Source organism: Acanthopagrus latus, chromosome 16, assembly GCF_904848185.1.
Source record: "Acanthopagrus latus isolate v.2019 chromosome 16, fAcaLat1.1, whole genome shotgun sequence".
NCBI classification, from domain to species: domain Eukaryota; kingdom Metazoa; phylum Chordata; class Actinopteri; order Spariformes; family Sparidae; genus Acanthopagrus; species Acanthopagrus latus.
In genome coordinates, this window is record NC_051054.1 from 11878308 (window position 1) to 11902922 (window position 24615).

The 24615-nt window shown below is 41.3% G+C and overlaps 3 protein-coding genes and 1 long non-coding RNA gene across 8 annotated transcripts in view; 2 read left to right on the forward strand and 2 right to left on the reverse strand.

The window, feature by feature from the left end:
* The window catches only part of eml5 (EMAP like 5), a 38095-nt gene extending 18714 nt beyond the window's left edge, over window positions 1-19381 (forward strand). For 2 of the 5 annotated variants that reach the window (XM_037072748.1, XM_037072749.1), the window contains 32 exons: window positions 110-228; window positions 356-542; window positions 684-789; window positions 1221-1314; window positions 4130-4230; window positions 4354-4547; window positions 4882-4993; window positions 5483-5610; window positions 6732-6873; window positions 6961-7113; window positions 7917-8048; window positions 8160-8248; window positions 9489-9665; window positions 9809-10010; window positions 10098-10224; window positions 10476-10490; window positions 11340-11348; window positions 12124-12202; window positions 12855-12984; window positions 13127-13225; window positions 13683-13703; window positions 14437-14610; window positions 14718-14926; window positions 15158-15315; window positions 15445-15559; window positions 15650-15838; window positions 16011-16183; window positions 16823-16985; window positions 17089-17192; window positions 17290-17443; window positions 17911-18011; window positions 18104-19381. In XM_037072748.1, coding sequence (XP_036928643.1) covers window positions 110-228; window positions 356-542; window positions 684-789; window positions 1221-1314; window positions 4130-4230; window positions 4354-4547; window positions 4882-4993; window positions 5483-5610; window positions 6732-6873; window positions 6961-7113; window positions 7917-8048; window positions 8160-8248; window positions 9489-9665; window positions 9809-10010; window positions 10098-10224; window positions 10476-10490; window positions 11340-11348; window positions 12124-12202; window positions 12855-12984; window positions 13127-13225; window positions 13683-13703; window positions 14437-14610; window positions 14718-14926; window positions 15158-15315; window positions 15445-15559; window positions 15650-15838; window positions 16011-16183; window positions 16823-16985; window positions 17089-17192; window positions 17290-17443; window positions 17911-18011; window positions 18104-18140 — 3993 coding nt within the window. In that variant the 3' untranslated portion in view covers window positions 18141-19381. Of the gene's footprint in view, window positions 1-109; window positions 229-355; window positions 543-683; window positions 790-1220; window positions 1315-4129; window positions 4231-4353; window positions 4548-4881; window positions 4994-5482; window positions 5611-6731; window positions 6874-6960; window positions 7114-7916; window positions 8049-8159; window positions 8249-9488; window positions 9666-9808; window positions 10011-10097; window positions 10225-10475; window positions 10491-11339; window positions 11349-12123; window positions 12203-12854; window positions 12985-13126; window positions 13226-13682; window positions 13704-14436; window positions 14611-14717; window positions 14927-15157; window positions 15316-15444; window positions 15560-15649; window positions 15839-16010; window positions 16184-16822; window positions 16986-17088; window positions 17193-17289; window positions 17444-17910; window positions 18012-18103 lie in introns of those variants that run through there. The other 3 variants (XM_037072750.1, XM_037072751.1, XR_005070408.1) reach the window with 3 other exon arrangements.
* Window positions 12035-12843, reverse strand: LOC119005194. Its single transcript, XR_005070409.1, has 2 exons — window positions 12435-12843; window positions 12035-12160 (listed from the first exon to the last, which is right to left on the reverse strand). It is a non-coding gene; the product is annotated as an uncharacterized LOC119005194 (long non-coding RNA).
* A 218-nt stretch (window positions 19382-19599) lies between the features above and the next one.
* isca2 (iron-sulfur cluster assembly 2) lies at window positions 19600-21442 on the reverse strand. The gene is made up of 4 exons (XM_037072752.1): window positions 21286-21442; window positions 20892-21069; window positions 20478-20593; window positions 19600-20364 (listed from the first exon to the last, which is right to left on the reverse strand). The coding sequence occupies exons 1-4, from the start codon at window positions 21405-21407 to the stop codon at window positions 20190-20192; spliced, it is 591 nt and encodes a 196-aa protein (XP_036928647.1). The 5' UTR covers window positions 21408-21442; the 3' UTR covers window positions 19600-20189.
* A 241-nt stretch (window positions 21443-21683) lies between these two features.
* Window positions 21684-24342, forward strand: LOC119005192 (NPC intracellular cholesterol transporter 2-like). Its single transcript, XM_037072753.1, has 5 exons — window positions 21684-21843; window positions 22116-22222; window positions 23136-23243; window positions 23358-23530; window positions 23804-24342. The coding sequence occupies exons 2-5, from the start codon at window positions 22141-22143 to the stop codon at window positions 23888-23890; spliced, it is 450 nt and encodes a 149-aa protein (XP_036928648.1). The 5' UTR covers window positions 21684-21843; window positions 22116-22140; the 3' UTR covers window positions 23891-24342.
* Window positions 24343-24615: the final 273 nt, after the last annotated feature.

Here is a 24615-nt window from a genome sequence, read left to right on the forward strand (position 1 = left end):
GCCCCACTTTCCATCGGCATGAGGGTCAGTAGATTATGACTCAGTTTTAATTTTTGGGTGAAATGTTCCTTTAAACACAGAGCCAACAGACTTTTCTGCATGTATCCAGGTTTATAAAGAAGATCTACCTCAACTCAAAGAGCAGTGCAAAGAGAAGCATCGAGCGATGGCCATGAAGAAGAGAGAGCGAGCACCGGGCAGCGGCGTGAAGCTGCACTTCATTCATGGGTAGGCTGTCCCCAGGAAAGTCCAATATAAATTTCAAAGAGACAAGCTTTCTAAAAATTCTAATCATGGTTCTAATTTATTCCTTTCCTCCAAAGGACTCACACCATTTTTCTTTGTTTCTTTGCAGCTACAGGGGTTATGATTGCAGGAGCAACCTGTTCTACACCCAGACTGGGGAGATAGTCTACCATGTAGCTGCCATTGGGGTGGTGTACAACAGACAACAGAATACCCAACGTTTCTACATGGGTCATGATGATGACATCCTCTGTCTAGCTATCCATCCCCTGAAGGACTTTGTAGCAACAGGCCAGGTAGCTGCAAGCATGATTTTTTTTTTTAACTTTGGTTTATGGCTTGTTAGAGATGAAGTGAGAGCAATTCTTTCCTGCATCAGAGTCTAGATTCTCATGTGTTAATGGGTTGAATTAAGTTTGATGTGCTTGTCTATCCAGGTCGGCAGAGATTCCTCCATCCACATCTGGGACACGGAAACGTTAAAACCCATGTCTGTGTTGAGGGGTTTCCACCAGCTCGGAGTGTGCGCTCTGGACTTTTCTGGTCGGTGCCGCTCTCTCACTTGGCTTTTAGTTCTCCAATCCAGACAGATTCAACAAAACTTACTTTTTGTATTCACAAATTCTTCCAGACTTCCTGCTTTCACAAGGGAACAAAAAGTGTCTTTTACACATAAAAAAGGGTCCAATTCACATGACACCCAGTTTACCAGACACCAAAAAACCTATTCCTGCTGTCTTTTAGTTGCAGCAGTCTGACAGCATCAAGGTAGAGCTGTTCCTCTAGCTTCCTTTAATTGGCCCCAGAAAGAGGCAGTTGCTGTGATCTGTATGTCAGTGTTGGTGAATCACCTGCCGTAGATCAAACCCACAAGGCTGCTTTCATGTCGCTAACAAGGGCCAAACTTCAATGAAGCAAGTCAGGAGCTGGCTCTATCCGCGCTGTACTGAGTGGTTTTGGTTTTCCCTCCACAGCGGATGGCAAACGGCTCGCCTCGGTGGGCCTGGACGACAATCACACCATTGTGCTGTGGGACTGGAGGAAGGGGGAGAAGCTGTCTGCCATGCGGTTAGTACAATTATATTAGAGCATTTGGAGACTTCAGTGTCCCCACACCCCAAAAGCTTTGAAATAATGTTAATTCTCAGTTCTCATTGTTTTAGTGCTTTCAGTTTAAATATGGACGTTTATGAATGAGGGTTAAATTGAGGCCGCTTTGCTATGCAGGACTGGCAGCGTGATCGATGGAGGAGAGGAAAGAAAGGGAATTATCTTTTAGATTACAAGGCTGCTTCACTGCAGCTCTTACCCTGCCAGTCTGAATGGTTAGAGTAGGATTTTGCCCCAGGGCCCAAACGATAGATCTATAATTAAAAAGAATTACTTTTCAACTTACATCTTTCATTAGCTTATCCTGGTGAGTTCTTGCTCTGGGTATATCAGATTCATTTTTACAAAGAAACATTGGGGAGCCACTACAGGTGAATGAGGATAAACCCACCATAAAACTTCCCCAGTTGATCACTTACATTAAGACAATAGTATTTGTATATATATATATAGTTTTGTTATGTTATTTAAGTATGCATATGGGGCATTATCTAGTTATGTATGCCCTCATTTGCATCTGAACAGTGGATAAAGCCAGGGTCAAACTTATTGTTTCATTTTGTTGACATATTAGAGTCACAGTTTTTTACAGAGGATAATTGACATCTCTTTTATTCACCCCAAAATACTGTCAACAGCAATAAAAAAAACTCATTGATGTCATGCTTAGATATAAAATGTTACAAAAATCAGGCTGTAAATGACATGTGACCAAAGCCCTCTGTGAAAACCTTCCGACTATAGATTGGAAGAAAACTGGGAAGTTTGGTTATATCTGGCTCAGAGTGGAAATATCTAGAAATACCACAGTGGAAATATGTGGCTCGGAGGATGAGAGTAGGTTGAGATTTTGGAACCTTTAGCTGGATTGCTGCTGGAGGATCTCAGGCAGAGACCCGGGTCATAAGGAGTTAGCAAATCACCCTTCAAGGCTTTAAAAAACAAAAAGTATAATCTAAAAATCTTTTCTAAAACACACAGGTAACCTGAAGAAAATTTTCTCTGTTTCTGAGGAACAGAACAAGGCATTAAAAGCTATTAGGTTGCCAAAACAATCAAGTAATGAAAGGGATAAATTAACAGTAGTAACAGGGAAAAAAGCAAAAGCAATTACACACATCCTCCAAGTCTTGATGGCTGAAACTAATTAGACCATAAAAACCACTATAAAAAAGGTCCACATCTTAGAACACATCAAAGATAAAGGGAGATTTACTCTAAGAGGCGACATAATCCTGAGCTCAAGTGTGTCAGACTGATTCCCTATACTGCTGCAGACAAAGATGCCAATGATCACTGTGTACATAGGACGTAAATGATACACGCGACCAGATATGATGAACACACACCAGCCTTGTACATCTGATGCAAATGGATTGTCTCACCAGACCTGCATTATGAATTGCTGTAAAACATAAGAGTTGTTCATTCATTCAGAACACGCTGAAGGATTTAAAATTTCACAGCAGGTAAAATTATACAATCCTGGAAACCAGAAGTACCTAACTGGAAAACATCCGCATCCCAAAAATATCTTTGCCTTGGCTTTGTTACTCGCTCTACTTGATGTTCATATTTAGTATCTACTCCATTGAAATTCCCCCTGGCTAGTTCGGAGCTGGTTGCTCTCCTGCACGATGTGTGCCAGGCGCTCCACTGCAGCTCAGGAACAGCTTTGAGCTGCAATAATCTCCTTTGCAGACCCTGGTGGGCAGTGCAGTGAGGCAGGCAGAGGGAAATGGGGCCTGACAGAGCCAAGCTTGCGCACCGCCACTGTCTAGTCTTCAGCTGGGTGAGGAGGGGTGGGTGTGTGTGAGGGAGACTGTGAAGGAGGGTGAAGGGTGGCAAAATGGGGAGGTGAGGGATATCACAAGAGAGGGGTAAGAGGAGGATAAGAGATAAAGAGGGAGGAGAGGGGCGTGATGTTTCTTCACTGAGGCTGAGAGTAATGCAGCAGCACAAAGGGAAACGATTAGAGAAATTGAAGTGTCAGATACACTCCATGTCACCAGACAGAACCAGCGACTAATTCTAACGTTCATACTGTGCGATGCAATCAAAAGAAACAGTTACAGGAACTTTATTTCTGTCTCCAATGAGTTTGTAATGCTTGTCAGGGAGCTACCCTTAAAATTGCGACCTAAAGTGTATATAATAGAATGCAATAATATAAAACACAGAAAAGTTTGTTACTTGGGCTGTCACATTTTCAAATCCTCACAACATAATTATCGTAGTAGGGCAAAGAAGTATTTTCAATTTAAAGTCAGAGGGAGAGAAGAGAACAAATCAGAGAATTATGATAATCCGGTCATTATTAATCCTCTGAGTTCAGTCCTGTCTATAGAATACAGCCAGTACATGCAAATATAAGTTTCAGTTTTGCCAGTTTTTGCTTTATGTTTTTTTTTTTTACAATGCTAATCCCGCTTAACACATTTGTAGGATGGATTTATTGTGTCTACTCAGAGACATTTTACACTCCAGACTTGATTTGCAACTCAGCTTGGTGATAAACACGCAGAAACAGAAAGCGAGGCATATTTCTGCATTTCTTCGCCATCATTAAAAAAACTTCAGTGCAGCCTGCTTAATGCGCTCGGCCCTTGTATTATTGCTAACAGCCACAGCAGATACACTCTTTTAACATTTGAAATTCAAGTGTATCTGTCATTCAAACTCTCAAAAATAATGAGAGCGATGAAGATGAAAGTTGTGTGAATGGAATGTTTCTTCTCCATGCATATTTTGTGATTTGAATTTTTTTTTTCAGGGGGAGTAAGGACAAGATATTTGTTGTCAAAATAAATCCCTACCTTCCTGACAAGCTCATCACAGCTGGCGTGAAACATATGAAGTTTTGGCATAAGGCTGGTAAGACCCTTGGGGAGTTTTTCTTATTTTTATTCTTCGAGTAGAAGAAACTCTAACAAGCAGAACTCTTTCTTAACTGTCTTCCTGTGAGTTGACTGTCAGCTTCTCTCGCTCGCTCTTCAGGTGGTGGTCTAATTGGGCGCAAGGGGAACATGGGGAAGACGGAGACTATGATGTGCGCTGTGTACGGCTGGTCTGAGGAGATGGTGTTTTCGGGCACATGCACAGGGGACATTTGCATCTGGAGGGACATGTTCTTGATGAAGACTGTCAAGGCTCATGATGGCCCTGTATTCAGTGTGCACGCTCTAGAAAAGGTATCGCACGGGAAAAGGCTCTTTAACTGACCAGCATAAGCTTATTTATAGTGTCTTGGAATATCTAAAATCCTGTTTCACTCTCTTTTGAGATGGAACTATGAAATTTGAGAATATGGACAAAGGTTCAATGGCTGTCTGGCTAACTCTTTGAACAGTTAGCAGTTAAGATATGAAAGCTCACATTGAATAATCAAGCTTTTGATCTTCTATTTTGTGCAACAGATGATGTTAAATGTGCTAATATTATGCTAGTAATATATTATAATTTCAGTATCTATCTGTCATCAGGAGATCATTGCAGCATTAAATGTGAAATATATTGGCTTTGTAGGGATTTGTGACCGGAGGAAAGGATGGTATAGTTGCTCTCTGGGACGACACCTTTGAGAGATGCCTCAAGACCTACGCCATCAAGAGGGCAGTCCTAGCTCCAGGCTCTAAAGGTAAGAACAGCATCTGCTTCAATGCCAAATCTGTTCAAATCATTCAATGTTTTTAGAAAAAAATTACATTTCCCTCCTGTGTCCTGGCTCTGTCGCATTTATGCAAAAATGGACCCAAATATAAGACACATACAGGGACTGATAACCAAAGTCCAGAATCCAAGTAACAAAAGGGCAAGTGACAAAAAACTGGCAACAAATAGGCAGGCACAGACAAATAGGGAACAAATAAGGAACACAGGGAGCATGCGAGGATTGGGGAATAGGCATAAGTACAAAGGAAACTCATGGATGGAAACAGACAAACCAACAACGAGTGAGGGAGAAACACATGCTTAAATACAAACTAAACTAACAAAGGGATGAGGCGCAGGTCGACAGACACTGGAAAAAGAGCAGTGTTATCAAGGCTCATGTGAGAAAACTTAGACACTTGGAACACTGGTGGGCAGGAAGTTGAAGGTCTGACTTCATTCATCGATTCTGCAGGGTTACTTTTGGAGGACAACCCCTCCATACGTGCCATATCTCTGGGCCATGGCCACATCCTGGTAGGGACCAAGAATGGAGAGATCTTGGAGGTGGACAAGAGCGGCCCCATCACTTTACTGGTCCAGGTGAGATACAGATGAAAATAGCTCAAAACCTGTCACAAATCTAATATTTTATAGGACATCAGATTCCATCTGAGCTTCATTATCCCAGACACAGAGTATGCATGAGTAGTTGTTCTGCATTGTGATGAGCTGTAAGGTGACATTTTCTACATTAGTAAAGATTTTAAAGGTTGAGGATGCACTGGATGATAAGCTGACATGTTTTCTGACTTCTTTTTTGTTTAGTAAAGTGGTATTTTTATTGCATTTTGATAGGGTGGTAGAACTGCTGTGAAACTTGGTCATGTATTCAAGGGTGCTCTAACTACTTCAAATTTCTTAAGCTGTAGAATCCTTTAAGCACACAACTAAGTGACAAAGCGTTGCCGGGATGTGTCACTTAAAATAAGTTTAACATCAGTGCAGGTTGATTTTCAAGCATTGTATTTAAATGAATAGAAATCATGATGCTGGAGGAAACTGTGATGTTCAGTGTCAAAAAAAAACAGGATTTCTGTTAAAGTGATATCTACCTCCTGAAACTCTTCATGGCTGCAAACATTTAACCAAAGAAAAACAGGTCACTCTCTGAAATATAGTCAGCAGTTATAGGTGCTTATCCACTCTCCCAACATACAAACCCACCAGCATAGCCCCTCAATGCAATTAAAACACCACTGCTGTTTCTATTTCATGCAGCAATGCAGAATCACCAAGGCGGTGGCTCTACATGACAATGAATTATTGCTGTTGAATGGGAGATTGTTAATTTAGTTAAGTGGTCCTGCAATGTCTCCCAGGCTGCTGTGATTGTAGGCAGATGGAGTGAAGGCTATTGATTGCCCTTTGCCAAACCTTTAAAATATACAAGCACATTCTGATGGATGGGAGCAGCTGATGAGAGAAGTAAAGGTTGTCCTCAGTTATCTGTTGTAAAGGCAAAATTACCCTTTAGAATATCAAAAAGAATAATAGCATGGGGTATATATGGTTCATCTGATTTACTAAGCCCACTGCTGACGTCAGAGAGGAGGAAAACATAAAGGAGGACGGTGACTTTATGGTTATGACATCACAGCTTTGATCATAGGGTCCTTTTTGTTAAATAGATAAATTATAAATGCTGTTGGATGTGTCTGCAGGGTCACATGGAGGGAGAAGTGTGGGGTCTGGCCACCCATCCCCATCTCCCTCTCTGTGCCACCGTCAGCGATGACAAAACCCTGCGCATATGGGACCTCTCGCCTAGCCACTGCATGCTGGCTGTTCGCAAGCTCAGAAAAGGTGAGTCACCACTCTAACAGATGAGTGTATTCTCTGACAGGAAATGCACTGGTCCCAGGGCTTTAACAAACACATAATCCACCACAGGCGGCCGCTGCTGCTGCTTCTCCCCTGATGGCAAAGCCTTAGCGGTTGGCCTGAATGACGGCAGCTTCATCATTGTGAACGCAGACACCCTGGAGGACCTGGTGTCCTTCCACCACCGCAAGGACATCATCTCAGATATCAGGTTCTCTCCAGGTCGGTCACTCACCTCCACATTTCTTTAATCTTCGCAAAAAACTCTTGGCGTGAGATGTAAATTGGCATCTAAAATCTGGGCGCCCTTCAAAGCATCTTAGTGCATGTAGGATGCTGTGCAGAAGTTAAGCAGGTATACATATTTTCATCCCACTGCGAGTCGCAGAGATATTGCTGCAGGCCTGACCCAAATTAATGGTTTTCTGTAATAGGGCCAGACAGCGAGACAGTAAGAGCCGAATGGGAAACAGTGGGGGCAGACAAAGTGAGAGCAAGAAACTAAACTCTCTTTCGCCTGGACACTTAACCTTGATCCTCAATGCAGCAGATCTTATTTCTCAACCCAACACCCATGAGTCCCTTTAGAGCCCACAGTCACTGTACACAGCTGTGTAAGGCTGAGCAGGAGGTGGGTTTTAAGGAATAACGAGAATTCTTTTTAATTTCTGATATTACCAAAAAGTTCAGAGTCAACAGCCATGACAGGTGCTTTGTGATGCTGCATTTAAAGAAAGTGGAAAGTATTCACATCCTTTACTTAAGTAAAACAACTAATACCACAATCTAAAATGCTCTTAAGGTGCATTTTATTGGGCGCGTCTATGTCTGTGAATAATTGTGTGCCAATCCAAGATGTAGAGATAATTCACTCAAGTGAAAACTTTGACCTGCTGGTGGTGCCAGAGGGAAAGTCAGTAGGTTTGACTGAACAATGGACTGACACCGCCAGCTAGAAATCCTTAATTCTTTTGATCACTTGTTCAAACAGACAAATCACTTCTCTCTCCTGTGTTCCCGTGCAGGTGCTGGAAAGTACCTCGCAGTGGCATCAGGAGACACATTTGTGGATATTTACAATGTAATGAGCAGCAAGCGGGTCGGGGTGTGCAAAGGATGCCTAAATTACATCACCCATCTGGACTGGGACAAGAGAGGTAAACATGATTCCTTGAATACTATCGCCTCAGTAAATCCTTTGCAAACGACACCAATTATGGATTCAAAATAGTTAAGCATCATGTCCCACTGGGCTTTTTCATTCACAGGAAAACTACTGCAAGTCAACACAGGTGCTAAAGAGCAGTTTTTCTTTGAAGCTCCTCGCGGCAAGAGGCAGACCATTCCGGCCACAGAGGTGAGCAGGGAGATAAGGCACAGGAGCAGACATGGTTATTGTGCCGCTGGCCCACTTATTCCATTCGGGATCAGAGGAGGCTCGGGGAAGGGCAGTGAAGCATTAACACGGCCCACTTTTCACCAGTATCTTTCTAATTTTGGCAGTGGAAGTGGGATAGTGTTTGGGGTCCCTTTTAATACATCGTGACATTCACACACCTTGGGAGGGAAGCATTAAGAAAATAAGGGTCAGAGATGATAGATACCACTAGCTCGTGTCCCGATGGAGCTTAAGATGTCCTCCTCTTATCATCATGCTTGACACTGTCTTCTGTTCCCCACATTCATTTCACTCTTCCATCCTTCACTTGTTCACAGAATCACTATCGACAGGCTGATACAGTGGGGGCTTTTCTTTAGCTCTTTGTTTTATATCTCATTTTTCACACGGTTGTCTGTGATGGTTGGTGATGACGTGTGAGCTATGGAGTGTCTCAGTGGTCTTTTCTCAGCCCCATTTTATTCTTCATTTATTTGTTCTAGTTGGGCCTTAAATTTGTAGTTCTATTTATCTTTTCACTTCACTTTCTCTAAGAAACAAAATGAATAAATTGACACTTTGAGAGGCTTGTTATCCCAGAACTTAATATTGATTATTGGCAAAGCAGAGATCCTTATTATTTGCCCTGAGAGTGGCTGCCGTCTGGGGAATTTTTCTCACTGTTCATGTCCTTGCTGTTGTTAACTCTACTTTATATGGTTGATTTGACCTATGATATGTTGGTCAAGTTTCCCATCTGCTGTAGTGCAGTTCTCAAATTGTTTGTATTGTTAACAATGTTTAGATGCATGTTGTCCAGGCCACACAAATTAATAGAAAAAACGGCATTATGTAGACTTCTCGTGTCCCTGCTGATAGGTTTATTATATCAACACTGGACAGAACCGGGCTAGTTGTTTCCTCCTGCTTACAGTCTTAGTGTTGATGACTGCCACCTCTTATATTCTAATAAAGACCAAGTTAAGAGAGCACAATACACTGCTGTTGACTCTCAACATTGGCTGTCTCTAGAAAGTGATCAAGCTCTTAATGATAAGGTTTATTATTACATGTCCTAATTGTTATGTTGTATTTTATTGCTCTCGTGTTTTCTACCGTCCTGCCTGTTTGGTAGTTAATGTTTTTAGTGTGAATTGCTTTGTAAAATTAAGAAACTGCTATGTGAATGAATCTTCACTCACTCACTCTCTTGGCTCAGGTGGAGAAGATCGACTGGTGTACATGGACGTGTGTTCTGGGGACGTCTGTTGAGGGCGTCTGGCCTTTGATCAGTGAGGTCACTGAGGTGACCGCTGCATGCCTTAGTAACGACAAGAAGGTGCTAGCAACAGGAGATGACTTAGGATACGTCAAGCTCTTCAGATACCCTGTCAAGGTACGAAACAGTGCATAAGTCTGAGTATTATGTGGTTTAGCGTCTCATGTCTTAAGGCTAATGTTTAAGGTTTATGCAAATGCTATGCTAATGTCTGTGTTAATGTCACAACTGTTAAACAAATGTTGTCCCTCATCCCGTAGGGAAAATATGCAAAGTTCAAACGCTATGTGGCCCACAGCACACATGTTACCAATGTGCGATGGACCCATGACGACAGCCTCTTGGTGACAGTCGGTGGGGGTGACACGTGCCTCATGATCTGGGCCCATGAGCCGGAGGGCCACCGGGAATTCAAGCAGTGTGACAGCGAGGAGTCGGACATTGAAAGTGAGGATGACGGAGGTGAGAGAGGAGCGTCCCCTCTGAGTTTTTATTTCTCATCACATGTTTCTGTGGCTAAAATCTGCGCCATTCCTGTCTTTTCACCAGGTTACGACAGTGATGTGACGAGGGAGAACGAGCTCAACTACACCATCAAGGCCTTATCCACGAACATGCGACCCATGACGGGTGTGAAGCCCCACTTGCAGCTGAAAGAGCCCTCTGTGGACGAAAGGTATTCCTCAGTGAGGCTATGATGTTGCAGAAAGATGCTTCTGAGCAGTCAGAAAATAACTCCTAGTACGAAAAATAAGGCTTCTGCGTCAAGATGAGGCCAAACCTGCCTCCTTCAGACAGCATTTTCTTTTCCTGCGTGGGATTCTTGCCCTGTTCCTTGAAATAACTCAGCCTTTTCTGCTCTTCTTCTTTCCTTCAATGGCTGTCCATCTGTCATTACCCTGCTTCGCTCTTTAATTCTGCTTGAAGACAAGGGGTGGTCAGGTAAGCTTTTGTGTTCATGTACAGTATGTTGATATTCAATAAAAGAAAAAGTAGTGGTCATGGTTGAAATAGGTATGATTACAGACGATTACACTGAGAGACTATATCACATGGTCAGCCTACATCCCTCACAATGACCAGAAATAGAAAGAAAGATACCGAGACTCAAAAAATGTCAAAAAGAATCTTGGAGTTTTATAGAAATTTCTTAATATCTGTTTCCTCAGTAAAAAAACCCCACCAGTTCTAATTGATTATTCACAGTTCTGTGTTTTTTTCCCTCCCACATACAAACTTGTTAATTCTCTTGCTAATGAGCGGCTGCTCTGATTGACAGGACAAATTGGGCTAAAAGTTAAATTAGAGCTTGAATTCAATTTATTTTTCCAATTTAATTGTCAGCAGAACAAAGTAAATGGGTTGTACAAAGTGTTTTTTGATAGTGAGTGACTCCGGGGAAATGGCACAATTAATTTGGATTAACTTCACACATCAAACTCGAAGGAATGTCAGACATGTAGTCGTATAAAGATATTTTAAGTAAGTATTGTTTATATTTCTAGGCTGAAACAGTGCCAATAGCAACAATCAAATCTTCCATCATCACAGTCAGTCTTCAAGTGTGTCACAGACTTTTGGTGTTTAAACTTTATTGATTTCCCCACAATTTTTTATTTTATTTTATTTTTTCAAGCATCCCTGCAGCATCGGCAAGGTGCTGACTCACGTGTTTTATGTCCTCAGTGGCTGAGGTGTTGTGTTTCCTGTGTGTCCGCCGGGCAGCAGTGAATGCTGTAAGAAACCTTTTTGCTAATTCTTGTTTATTTCTTTGTTATTGCTGCCATGAAGAGGGTCAAGGTAAGCTACTTACTTTCTGAGCACATACACAGGTTTTTCTTTTAGACCTCTCTAGATTAGATATGAAGCAAGTGGCACAGGGGGAAAGTTTTCTTTGAGGGATTTTAGCAAGAAAGCCCTTTCTGGCAGAAACCTTTCAGCCCTCAGAGCTTTCCAACACATGGGAAAGAGTGTGGAAAGGACTATTTAAATGGTAGGGAAGGTGATTCTGAAGAAACACAGTCGATTGTTGAGTCTCATTCCCAGGTCCTCAAATACCAAGATTTTGGTCTGTCAGTATTTGGCTCTAAATTCAAACAAAAACGTTGTTATCTGACGACCTGGGAATGAGGTTCAACAATTAACCATCTTTCTCCATGATTACCTTTCCTTCCTTTAACCCAAACCAGGATCTTTTCCTAAACCGAACCAAATAGTTTTGGTGGCTAAACCTAAATAAACTACAACCGACTTCACTCTCTACTGAAATGTTCCCCCTCAGTCACTTTATTCTTGTCCTTTTATTCTTTGCTGGTTATACAAACTCTGTATACACTTGAGGCCTTGACATTAAAAAATAAAAATGTTCTTATCTGCTCATTCATCACACCTTAACTAGTGTAGCTCCAGACAGAAACAAACATGGTTTGTCCTTCCTGCTGAAATAAAATATCTCGTATTCATGTGCACATATGAGCAGGTGTTTGTGGGATATTTTTCAGCAGCAACATTATTGTTATCATTATCATGATGAGCAGCTCCGCGGCAGCCATCTTATCCCAGCTGTCTGTTTCAGGCCTCCTGTCAGCAGAGCGCTGCCACAGCCGGAGAAGCTGCAAACCAACAATGTTGGCAAAAAGAAGAGACCCATTGAGGTGAGACAAACCTCACATTCTTCTTGAAATGCAACAAACTTATAGATATATACAGATCGTCATCTTTAAAGATATAATATTGGACATTGCCACATTAGCTACATTATCCCACGTTTCCAAAAATGTTGAAAGCCAGTGACATGTGTAACTTTATTCAAGATAAGGCGGCATTGCAGTTGATCGTCTGTCGCTATAACAATCACGACTAAACATCGAACTTTAAAAACATTACCTCGACTGTGAACATTTCTGCCTGAGGCACGTCTGATAGACTGTCAACCACAATGGTGGCTGTTAAAAAATGAAGACAACGACTCTCATGATCCCACGCTACTTCATAACATCATCAAACGAAGTCTTTTGTTTTCATTGTTTTGATTGAGAGGCCTCTAGCAGCAGAAATGCTGTGCATTAAGTCAACGGAAGCAGTGTTATCTCTGTCAGAGCAGAAAAACATTCAGAAGTGCTGCTTTCTGAGTTGATTATTTCAGCTGAGGACACCGTGTGCTCGTATTCTGTCCAGGCAGCCTCTCTGGGGACTCTAATCGAATAATCACGTGTTACTTCAGCCTGCAGCTGGCTCCGAACATCTTAGTTGTCATGGCATTGACCTTTCTGACTTTCTGGCGATCTCTTTCTGACTCTCCCGCAGGACCTGGTGTTGGAGCTGGTGTTTGGTTACCGTGGCAATGACTGCCGCAACAATGTGCACTACCTGAATGAGGGGGCGGACATCATCTACCACACAGCCTCAGTCGGCATCGTGCTCAACTTGACGACCTGTAAGTAGACAGAGTGCGGTCAGGGAGAATCTCTGACTGTGTAACTATTTCCTACCTGAGAGCAAGTATAACATATACGTGTTTGTATTTTCTGTATCTGTGTGTGTGTGTGTGTGTGGGGGTTGGGTGTGTTTCCTCACAGCCTGCCAAAGTTTCTATGTAGAACACAGTGACGACATTCTGTGCCTGACAATCAATCAACATCCCAAATTCCCCAACGTGGTGGCAACTGGCCAAGTAGGTATGTTTGTTAACCTCCCGTGTCACCAGCCACCTCATTTTTTCTTCCCTCTATCCTGTGTTGTGCAGGGGGATTACTGTACAAGCCAGATGGCCAACCCCCTCCTGCAAGCATATCTGTACTATAAAGCAGCTAACGAGCAAAATTACCATTTTTGCATACATGAATAGTCGTGGGATTGTCACACATGCTGCATCATCACAGACAGACACACATAAACAACTCCGAGCTGGCAGAAAATTAAATGACAGACGATATGTGATAGCATAATTCTCAGTTCTGTCACATTTTATGCTCATAGCATTTATGAATTCTGCATAATGTGTGCAAATTATCCAAATATGTAGAAAGTAGAAGGTTTTGTCGAATGTAGGAACCACTATTGCTCAGAAAGTCACAAATAATCCACAAATAATTTGTTGGTTCCGTCAGATAATATGATTGTTCTTGTTTGCAGGTGATACTGGTGACATGTCAGGTAAGGACATTTCAGAATATGTCTTAATGTAAAACAGGAAACATGGTGTTGATAACTATTGACAGAAAATCTGTCAGTTTCGACTCATTAATGACTATATGTTACTGCCATCTAGTGGCCAGTTGATTTGAGGTCTTTACCTATGAATGATTTTTGGAAGTGTTTCCTCTTTCTTGTAGGTTCCCATCACAGTTAACATGATTTAAAAAGTTATGAAGGCATGTCTAAACTTTAGCCTATACCCTTTTAGTCATAGGGATTTGCTGAAGGAGAAGGTCACCCAAAAATGAAAAAAATGTTATCAAAGTCCACAAAACATTTCTGGAGTTTCATAGCAAAGCCACATTGCAGCATTCTCAAAAACAACTGAGGTAGATGGGGACTTGATTGAAAACATGAAAAACAACCCAAAAAAGGGCTTCATAGAGATTATCCAGCATTGATCCATTGAGTCTCCAGAAGCCCCAAGATCCCAAAGTAATTTGAAAAGATCTTATTTCTTCTCCAGAGTTTGTATCAGCACGGGGGTGATTAGATGATGACTGAATTTTCATTTTGGGTGGACTTATCAGTTAAATTTGAGCACAGAATTTACAGAAATCCAGTTAACAAAGAAACCCAATAGAAAGGTTTTAGGAAATTAGGTTAAAGTCTGAAACATGACACAAGTCATGCTCAAGGAAGTGGTTTGTAGATTTAGGCAAATAATTAATTTCCCTTCTTTGTCCATTAGCCACATCTCCATCCATCCATGTGTGGGACGCCATGACCAAACAGACACTGTCTGTGCTTCGTTGTTTCCACTCCGGTGGGGTGTGCTCTGTCAGCTTTAGTGCCACAGGAAAACTCCTGCTGTCTGTGGGCCTGGACCCTGAACACACCGTGACCATCTGGAAGTGGCAGGAAGGTAAAAATAAATCTTCCCCTTAAACTTGGTCCCTACTCTGGAGATAAGAGAGTCCCACCACGGTTGAGAGATTCAGGCTGTCATCACACTCTGCTTTTGTTTTTCAGGTGCCAAAGTGGCCAGCCGGATAGGTCACACTCAGAGGATCTTTGTGGCTGAATTTCGGCCAGACTCTGACACACACTTTGTGTCTGTGGGGATCAAGCATGTGCGTTTCTGGACGTTAGCTGGTCGGGCTCTGCTGAGCAAAAAAGGTGTGCTGAGTTCTATCGAGGATGCCCGGATGCAGACGATGCTGTCTGTAGCATTTGGAGCTGTAAGTGACTTCCAACCAATTACTAAATTAAGTGTTTTATTCGGTCAAATTAAAAAAACTGTTGTGTTTTTTTGGATACATTCATACATTTTCATGATTTGACTCTGCTGATATTTAAAGCCAATGAAATCCAATGTCCATGTTTTGCTCAAATGTGCTGTGAACTGTTCTTGCATTGCTCGCTCTGCTCTATTAGGCCACTAGATTAGTGCAGATTTGTTTTCTTTTCAGAATAACTTGACATTTACAGGTACCATTAGTGGGGATGTGTGTGTGTGGAAGGAACACATTCTAGTAAGAATTGTGGCCAAAGCTCATACGGGCCCTGTTTTCACCATGTACACCACACTGAGAGACGGCCTCATCGTCACTGGAGGCAAGGAAAGACCGTGAGTGCCATGCAATTATGTCCTCATCCAAATAAATGTAATACCAATAAGAAAAAAACTACATATGAGACAGAAATGCATACATTTTATTTAAAGCTGTGAATGTCATCATATGTTTTTCCTCCATAGCTCAAAGGAGGGAGGCGCTCTAAAGCTCTGGGATCAGGAGCTGAAGCGCTGCAGAGCGTTTCGATTAGAAACTGGACAGATCATAGACTGCGTTCGCTCTGTATGCAGAGGAAAGGTAAGAAGTTACAGGTGATACTGCACTCCAGCTAATTCGCCTCATCTCATCTCATGTTTTGACACGTTTTTTTACTTGCTGCTCTGTCAGGGTAAAATCCTTGTGGGAACCAGGAATGCAGAAATCATCGAGGTAGGAGAGAAGAATGCAGCATGCAACATCTTGGTGAACGGACATATGGACGGACCTATTTGGGGCCTGGGCACCCACCCCTCCAGAGACGTGTTTCTGTCTGCGGCGGAGGATGGCACTGTTCGTCTGTGGGACATCCCAGAGAAGGTCAGACATACATGTTACCTCCAACCAATCAGAACTCATGAATTATTCCCAGTGCTTCCATATTTCTATCATTCCAAAAGGACATGCTTATATTAACATGGTTTCCCTCATTCACAAAATCATGTAAATAACACATATGTGCTGATTCTGCATGGCCCTCTGTGGACAACAGAAGATGCTGAATAAGGTCAACCTCGGTCACCCAGCGCGTACCATCAGCTACAGTCCTGAAGGAGACATGGTGGCCATCGGCATGAAGAATGGAGAGTTCATCATCTTGCTGGTTGCCTCTCTCAAAATCTGGGGCAAGAAAAGGGACCGGCGCTCTCCTATCCAGGATATTAGGTACTAATAGTCAGTCTCAGAACCCATCCGGGGTCATCATCCAAGGTGTTGCAGAGTTTCTGATGTAGCCTGGATAATCGACCAGGAGTTTCTTATCCGTGCGCCGGTCATTGTTCCCAGTCAGCTTGAGACATGAGAATGGAATTGGAGTTCAGGAACATTGTCTAGACTGGATTGTTTAATTAGCCTATCTGCAGAAGGATGTAGAGAAGAAAATAAATAATAAAAAGCTAAAATGTCATCAGACGATACGTTATTGTTTCAGATTGCTGTTTGGCCGATCTGTTCCACTTCTTATGTTCTCCACATAGACTGTTTACCTGCATGCAACTAAAGCCAATTTAAACACGACTGGTCAATACTGCAAGGAGTTCAAACAAAAACTAGACTCCTGTTATCAAAATCTTGTTTCTTTGGTCTACAGACTTCATATGCAGATATCTGATAATAAAGATTAGGTAATGATAATAGTATGTGTGCAGGACTTTACACAAGGTACACTATGGTTAGAGACTATTTTGTTTACAATATATTTATTATTTTTTCCCTCCAGTTTCTCAAAATTAGTTTGGAGCCAAGTTTGGAGTTTGGAGTAAAGCAGACACTGATGTTCTGTAACACTGCACTTCTTTCTTACAGGTTCAGTCCAAACTCTCGTTACCTGGCCGTAGGCTCCACTGAGAGTGCAGTCGACTTCTACGACCTGACGCTCGGCCCGCAGCTGAACCGCATCAACTGCTGCAGGGACATCCCCAGCTTCGTGATGCAGATGGACTTTTCAGCGGACAGCGCTTACGTCCAGGTTAAGACTGTGTGATGGTTCAGCAACTTTACAATGAGAGAGTATGTTATGTCTCAGTAGCTGGCTGGTTGTATAATGTCTAACCTCAAATGCATTTAAACAGATATCCACAGGTGCTTATAAACGACTGGTGTACGAGGTGCCGTCCGGAAGGCAGGTCACAGAGCAGACCCAGATTGATAGGATTACCTGGGCCACCTGGACAAGGTGAGAGTCAAAATGTTAATACATATATACATCATGCTGGAACAGCAGAGCCACAAATGTAATGTAAATGTATCTTTCTTTCTCTGCCTGTGTCTAGTGTCCTTGGGGACGAGGTCGTGGGGATCTGGTCCCGTAACACTGACAAAGCAGACGTCACCTGTGCCTGTGTGTCCCACTCGGGCCTTAACGTCGTCACAGGCGATGACTTTGGAATGGTAAAGCTGTTTGACTTTCCATGTCCGGAGAAGTTTGTAAGTATTTTTTTTAATATATATTATTTTTTACTCATTGTTGTTTTGCCTTGGAAATCACAAACTCGCTACCTATAATCTTAAAATTCTTGACTTTGACGCCCTCTAATGGTGGTATCAAAAAAGATCCCAAGGATCACAGAAAACAATGCATCTTCTAATCAATGTGATTAATTGAGGAGTCTTGACCTGCTCTAATTTTAAAAAGTGTCATTAGATACGCTTTGTTGTGAACTGTCGCAATAGAAATACTATTTACTTCACCTAAAGTATGTGTTACTTTCCACTAATGGTTTTGCATGAGATGCACTGGACTTTTACACACCCTTATATTTCTGTAACAACATCTGTGTCACTGTGGCTGTACATTTAACTCAACTAAAACAATGCCGCTTGACAGGTACATCTGTTGGCTGCAGTTTAGAAAAGAAATACCACTTGGATGATGTGTTTATGATCTGTTTTAGGCCAAACACAAACGCTTTCTGGGCCACTCTGCCCACCTGACTAATGTACGCTTCTCAAGTGGAGACCGCTTCGTCGTTAGCGCTGGTGGAGATGACAGAAGGTAAGACTGAGACTCCCAAATGACAACATAGTTTACACACAATATGACAATCACATACTAAGTGATACAACCATTACTGTGTCCTTTTCTAGCCTCTTTGTGTGGAGGTGTGTCCATGCCCCTCACTGAGGATCACACCTGGACCATCCTGCCTCAGAGAGTCTGGGCGTCTCCTGGCATGGCTCTCCAGAGAAAACAGAAGGATTCATTTAAACAGAGAAGAGGAGAAGAAGAGAGACCTGGCAGCTTGTAAATGATTCAAAGTGGTGATCTGATTTACTGCCTCAAAACTAGGTGCATGCAATTGTGCAAGGCTCATTTTCATCACAGAATCAGTCCTGATTGTGAACACAGATGGAGGGAGTCCAGCCCTGCTCTCACGACATCACATCATCGTTTTAAAAAAAGGAGAAAAAAAAGAAAAGAAAAACACCTCTCTAACAACAGTATGTGCATATCATTTCAGTGAGGGATTATTTTTTTAAGAATGAACGTATCTGTGAACATTGTCCCAAATGGCAGTTTGCTACTTGGCAGGTGTATGAAAATGTGTCACTGACAATGCCATTTTTTAAAAAACATGTAGCAAACTGAATTAGCCTTAATCTGAGTGTTTGATTTATGAGGGTTTGGATTCATTTTGTATTATTTCACTTTTTGGATCATGTCGTCCTTTGTTCTATTTTTTACTGGTGATTCCAAATCCTGTGGCCTTCCTCCTGAATGTAACATCCACTGTTATGTTCTGGATGTCAGCATGCCAAAGCATACTATGCACTGTACACCTGACCTGGTCACTGTGTTACCCTGATGGTCCATTTATTGTTTATGTGGTTGTGTTGTTGACCGGTTGACCTCAGACCTCCCTCAGCAGTGTTCCCCTCATGACATGTAAACGTGTGCGTACTTGTTTGAGGACTCGTTTGTGGTTAGTGGGTGTGCATGGCTTACTGGAAGACAATCCGTCCGAACCAAATTCCTCAAGAAAACAACAACAAAAAAAAGAACAGCTGTAAAATTGATGTTTCAAGGCACTGTTGCAATTCTTTCGGTCACTTTTCAGTGTGCTGCTACGATGTATTACTGTCGCATTTTCATGAATATGAATGGTGTGACTATTTTGAACAGTAAGTTAATGTTTTGTGTAATCAGATATATTGCTTAAATGGAATGTTTTATCAAGAGAGAAAATTTGAAAAGTGCAAAACATTTTGCTCCTAACTACAGACTAATTATAAAAAAAAAACATTGCTGCATATTTTGATTTAAATTATACCAGTGTAAATATCATTTGTACATATTCTTTTTGTATATTTTTTGTGAGATGTTTCTTAAATTCCACTTTAATAAAAAAAAAAGGCGACCATGAACTGGAGTGAGATGCATTCACTGACCATTATTTATGCTGAACATGTAAACCTTATCAAATTAATCCAACAATCAGTGCTGAAACTAACCTTTTATCAATTATCAACAACTCTTCCTGGCTGCCCTTTCCTTACTGATGACAATTACCTTTATGAACCTGTTCCATCATACATCATATCATCAAGTTATATTCTGTGTAATACATTGAAATACCTCAAGATCAACTTTAAATTTTATTTCATATGACACAAAATATAATAAAGCTTTGCTCTTTATAGATATGGCCTATTTACATATTTTACACACAAAATAAAATCTAAGCACTGAATACTCAAACACTTCAACTGAGCCTTTGTTTTCACTGAATACATCACAAATCACAGGTGAATATTGCAAATTGTGGTATGATTAAATGACACCTCTGCTCTCTCATTCAGTTCAAGTAGTTTCATGCCAAAAACAAACACTTGATTTTCAGAAAAATGACTGTATGCCAGCTTCACTGTCACTAAATGTAGTTATTAGTTATCAAATTCGGAATTCAAAAAAAAGAGTCTTAATATCCTGAGTTACCAGTTTATTCGGTACACCTGCCCTGTTAAAGCCAATATCATATCACGCTGCAATAAATTATCTTTGTGAAGCTTATAATACAATATTATATAATTTTAGCAAACACTGTCAGAGAGGCGTTGAAATATCTCTATTTGGTAATTGTTATTAGAATGCATTTATATTATGAAGTCTCTCTAATATTCTGATAAACTGGTAGATCAGGGTATTAAATAACACTGATGCACTGAAACAGCCTCATAATTTGACAGAGAACGAGCTGCCACAGGAGCAGCCATGATCAGCTTGGGGATTCTTGAGCACTTGAAAGGTGGAGCGGATCAGCTCCTGGGTGAAGTCCAGCGTGGCTCCTTTCACAAACTCCAGACTGTCCTGATCCACGAGGACGCCCACTCCTCCCTGCTCAAAAACTCTGAAAGCAAAGCAGAGCAGAACAGATTGGATCAGATTAACACCGAGACAATTTGGAAAATGAGGAGGCCAGTGTAAACCAATATCTTGACAGCTAGATGCGTAGCTGTTTACCTGTCATCTTCAGTCTTTTCACTAACAACAGAAAACTTGTACTGGAACCCGGAGCAGCCGCCTCCTTCCACGTGTATCCTCAGGTACTCGCCTTTCTCCATGATCTCCCCTAGTCTCTGGAACAAAAAGGAGGACATGAGCAGGATGGATGAAGTGCTAACAACACAAAAACAACACATTAATGAAATTAATAGCTGCAGGGCAATAGCCTTTAACAGAAAATGATGATAATGTAGTTGCTCCATAGTCAACATTTGTTCATCTGCACATCTAAGACTTGTATTTACCATCTCTTATGTCACTGGAGCAGCGTCACATTGAGTTTTTGGGCTATCTGGCTTTCCATACATGTTTATAACCTTTAAAAACTTTATTCTAAATTGGGTTTTTAGACATGAATGGGTATCTGCTTACCTTCACACATGAGTCAGTGAGGTACACTTTATCTTCAGATGGACCCGACACCACTGACTTCTCCTGGGCTGAGGCGCTGCTGAAACGCTGAAGCCCCGCTGTAAAAGGGGGCAAGGGGTTTGGAGGAACCCGGTGTAACTGTTGGCTCACATTGAGGTTGTTCAGAAGAGTAGATGCCCTGCAAAACAGTGATATTATGTGAACATCAGATCATGATGAAACAACAGTAAGTCTTCAGACGTCACTGACCCCTACTGCTAACTAGCATTACAGCTAGCTTGTTAACTCCCGGGCAAAGATTAGATGCACAGCTTCTTTTTGCTCGGAAAAATCGTTCATAGATTAACGATTTGTTCATTGAGATCCCTAATGACATACGGAACATTGATGTTACCTGGCAAGGGTCAATACTTTCGACTTTGACGCAGTTATCATCGCTCCTCTAACGAATGACATCTTCCATAACAAATGTTGGTTAGTTCTTCCCACAACTTGCAACGAAGGGACAGGACGCATTCTTATTGGCTAAAAAGCTTGTCCGTCAAATAGGTGTGCCCATGTTGTTACAAATGCGGCTATTTGATTCGCCAGTTTACCTGCCAATCTTGAGGTATTTCCGGTTCAAGCCCAGACGTCTTGAGGAAATACATCCCGCAGTTTTGTCTCACAGGAACAACGTCCCTACAAGATCCACCAGTGATATGTGTACGTTGGGGTTTATATTACAGGTAACCGGTTGTCATGTGTTGCTTTAGGCTTTTGAGCAGCCAATTGTAGCGCTGGAGGCAGGGCCCTGACGCCGAGGGAGTTTCCTGATAGGCTGAACTCCGGGATTAAAAAACAAAACTTCTGCCGATAAATAGGCGTTACAAGGATCTCGTGATAGCACGAAATAAAAGGTCCGAGGCAGTTATCGGTGTAGCTCCGCGAGCCGACGAAAGCACACGAGAAGGTACGATTTTTTCACTTTTACTTCTAGTTACTATTCTAGATACAAGAATAAACTGTTTGTGGCCTTTCCTTAATACCAGGAAGCGGAAGATAATTTATGTCCGGGTGTTTTTAAACTTTGAAATCACTGCCACACATGGGCGATTCGGGGAAACAAACAAGAAGTCATCTGTTTCAATACACGCGTTCCGTCTGCTCAGAGTTAAACTCGTATGATGTGTTTTCATGTTGCGTAATAGATATTTCCTCCCTTTCCCCCCCCTTTTTTTTTAGGGTCACAAAACACACCCAAACAAACATGGATGTCCGGACTGGCTTAATCGTTGTGTTCTGCTTGATTGGACTCACCTGTGCCAATCCGGTGAAATTCTTTGACTGCGGTAAGTTCCACTGGGCCGACTTCATGAGAAACAGTAGCCACCTCAGTGTGTTAAATGGCCAGGCGTTGACTTTGAACTACAACTTCCATCATGTCACCCAAAGCTTTAGTTGCATATCAAAACTGTCTAGTCATTGACTGTCTTTCCCAACTAATTAGCCCGTTTCGTGCCTGGATCTACATATGTCCTGCAAAAAATATGAGATGTCCTAAACTCATGTTGTTAAATTGACGCACCTGCAAATGAACACCTGCCACGTGAACTCATCTTTTTGTGGGTTTTCAATGTGTTTTTAATAAGGACTTTACCTATTGGTCAAATGACACTCCAGGTAAGTGTCATTTGACCAATAAGATAAGTAGTGAACAAGGACAGTCCCTAGTTTTTTGTTTTTCCCTTTATCCTTAGAACATGGAAACGGTACAACATGTACTTGTCTTTTAGTCTTTTTTAAAGGGATTAGAAGTGAAAGAAAATGCTAGATCCTACATTTCCCATAATGCAACTCAACAGTTTCTTTCATTAGACCACCTGACATCAGGGTTATTTTTTGCAGACTATGTAAAGCTTCCTCCAGAGCCACAAGGTTCCTTACTCATCGCTGTATGCGCTGAAACCATCCAATGAGTAAGGCGCGGCCCGATGGTTTTGACATTAGGTTATTTAAAGACCGTCAACAAATGTTTGAGTAGTCGTAATCTACTCAATGCCAACAATGAATATAGTATTTTCAGATTAAACAAGTATTTAATTTTCCACTTAAGTGAAAAGTATTTAAACAAGTTCAAGCAGACTAAAACATTCTTTTTGCATCCTTCTGTGCTTTGGTGTAATCTAGAACTAAATTGTTAACTACTGTTCCCTTATGTGCTTAAAATGAAATGTCATGAAAACCTTTTTTCTTTCTCTTCAGGCTCAACTTCTGGCAAAGTGTCCATGGTGGACATTGACCCATGTGCCAGTCAGCCATGCCAGCTGCACAAAGGACAGTCCTATAGTGTCAATGTGACATTTAATAGTGGTAAGGCTATATAGTGCTCTTTTTTTTTTTTTTGTTTGTTTTTTTAAATGCTTCTTTCTGTTAGATGTCTATAAATGCATTTTCTTTAAACTTCCACTATAACTTTTGTCGTAGCTGTGGCGAGCCAGACGAGCAAGGCTTTGGTTCACGGCATTATTGCTGGAGTTCCCATCCCCTTCCCTATTCCCAAGGATGATGGCTGCCAATCTGGAATCCAGTGTCCCATCCAGAAGCAGCAGAGCTATCACTATTTGAACTCCCTTCCTGTAAAGACTGAGTATCCAGCTGTAAGTACTTCATGTGACATCAACAACACTACTTTTTAACCAATTTTATTTAAATTCAGTCAGATTACTAGGAGTGTGCAAACAGTTGCTACAGTTCCACTTCTCCATACTGGCTAAATATTTCTACTACATGCCTCAGCCAAACACGACTGATCTAAAAAGGTTTTTTTTGTTTTTTTTGTTTTTTTTCCCCTCTCTTTCACTTCCCCTTACTTTTTACATGAAAGAATTGCAAACAGACCTTGTTCGCTAATGTCTCTTCTGTTTTTCTAGATAAAGCTGACTGTGGAGTGGGAACTGAGAGACGATGAAAACAAAGACTTGTTCTGCATCAAGTTTCCAGTTCAGATTGTGAGCTAAACTAGCAACATTACCTCAGACTTGCAAGTGTTCTTTTTGTTTTGTGTTTTTTAAAAGGGACTCAACTTTGAGTAAAAATCTAAGGAATGGAAATGACTTTAATCAAGATCTCATTTTAATAATTCACCCAAATTATTTTTAAGATGTACGTCTTTCAATAGCTTGCAAGACTTTGCGCACACCTTAAATTCTACTGATATTTGCTGCGATCTTCCTAACAGTTTTGGGAGTTGTGGCATGGTTTGTGTGAATTACTGGAATACATTCCCCTACAGTGCAAATGTCTTGTCTGACTTACTGGCTGCTGTGTAGTCAGAAAATTACATACAGTGTTTTTTGTTTTTTTTTTGCGTAAAATTTTGTAATATTTCTTACTGACTGTGCACTACTGTAAGACATACAGGCTTGAATATGAAAATGAAATTCTAATAAAATAAATCTATGTACCCACATTGCAGTGTGTGTAAGAATTTAATATATTTTTATAGTATTTTTAGTAAAACATTTGGTAAAATAGCCATTAGGGCAAATTCCAGCAATACACTTGTTGCATTTAATATTGCTGCTAAACTTTTGACTTCCTCAAAAGCAGCACATGATGTTGCGGTCACTGCCTGAGCAGCTGGGAGGAAACTGTCTTTCAAAGTAAGTTGTCTTCCTTGTGAACTTTTTAGACTAACATTTTATCTGCTGGGTTTTTTTTTTTGTTTTTTTTTTTTTTTAAA

Excerpts from the sequence above, each read along its gene's own strand:
- isca2 (XM_037072752.1), bottom strand. The coding sequence starts at position 21,407 with ATGCGTCCTGTCCCTTCGTTGCAAGTTGTGGGAAGAACTAACCAACAT. Across the intron at positions 21,070-21,285 it reads AAAGTATTGACCCTTGCCAG|GGCATCTACTCTTCTGAACA; the intron begins GTAACATCAATG and ends ACTGTTTTGCAG. Across the intron at positions 20,365-20,477 it reads GAAAAGACTGAAGATGACAG|AGTTTTTGAGCAGGGAGGAG; the intron begins GTAAACAGCTAC and ends CTTTGCTTTCAG.
- LOC119005192 (XM_037072753.1), top strand. The coding sequence starts at position 22,141 with ATGGATGTCCGGACTGGCTTAATCGTTGTGTTCTGCTTGATTGGACTC. Across the intron at positions 22,223-23,135 it reads GGTGAAATTCTTTGACTGCG|GCTCAACTTCTGGCAAAGTG; the intron begins GTAAGTTCCACT and ends CTTTCTCTTCAG. Across the intron at positions 23,244-23,357 it reads CAATGTGACATTTAATAGTG|CTGTGGCGAGCCAGACGAGC; the intron begins GTAAGGCTATAT and ends CTTTTGTCGTAG.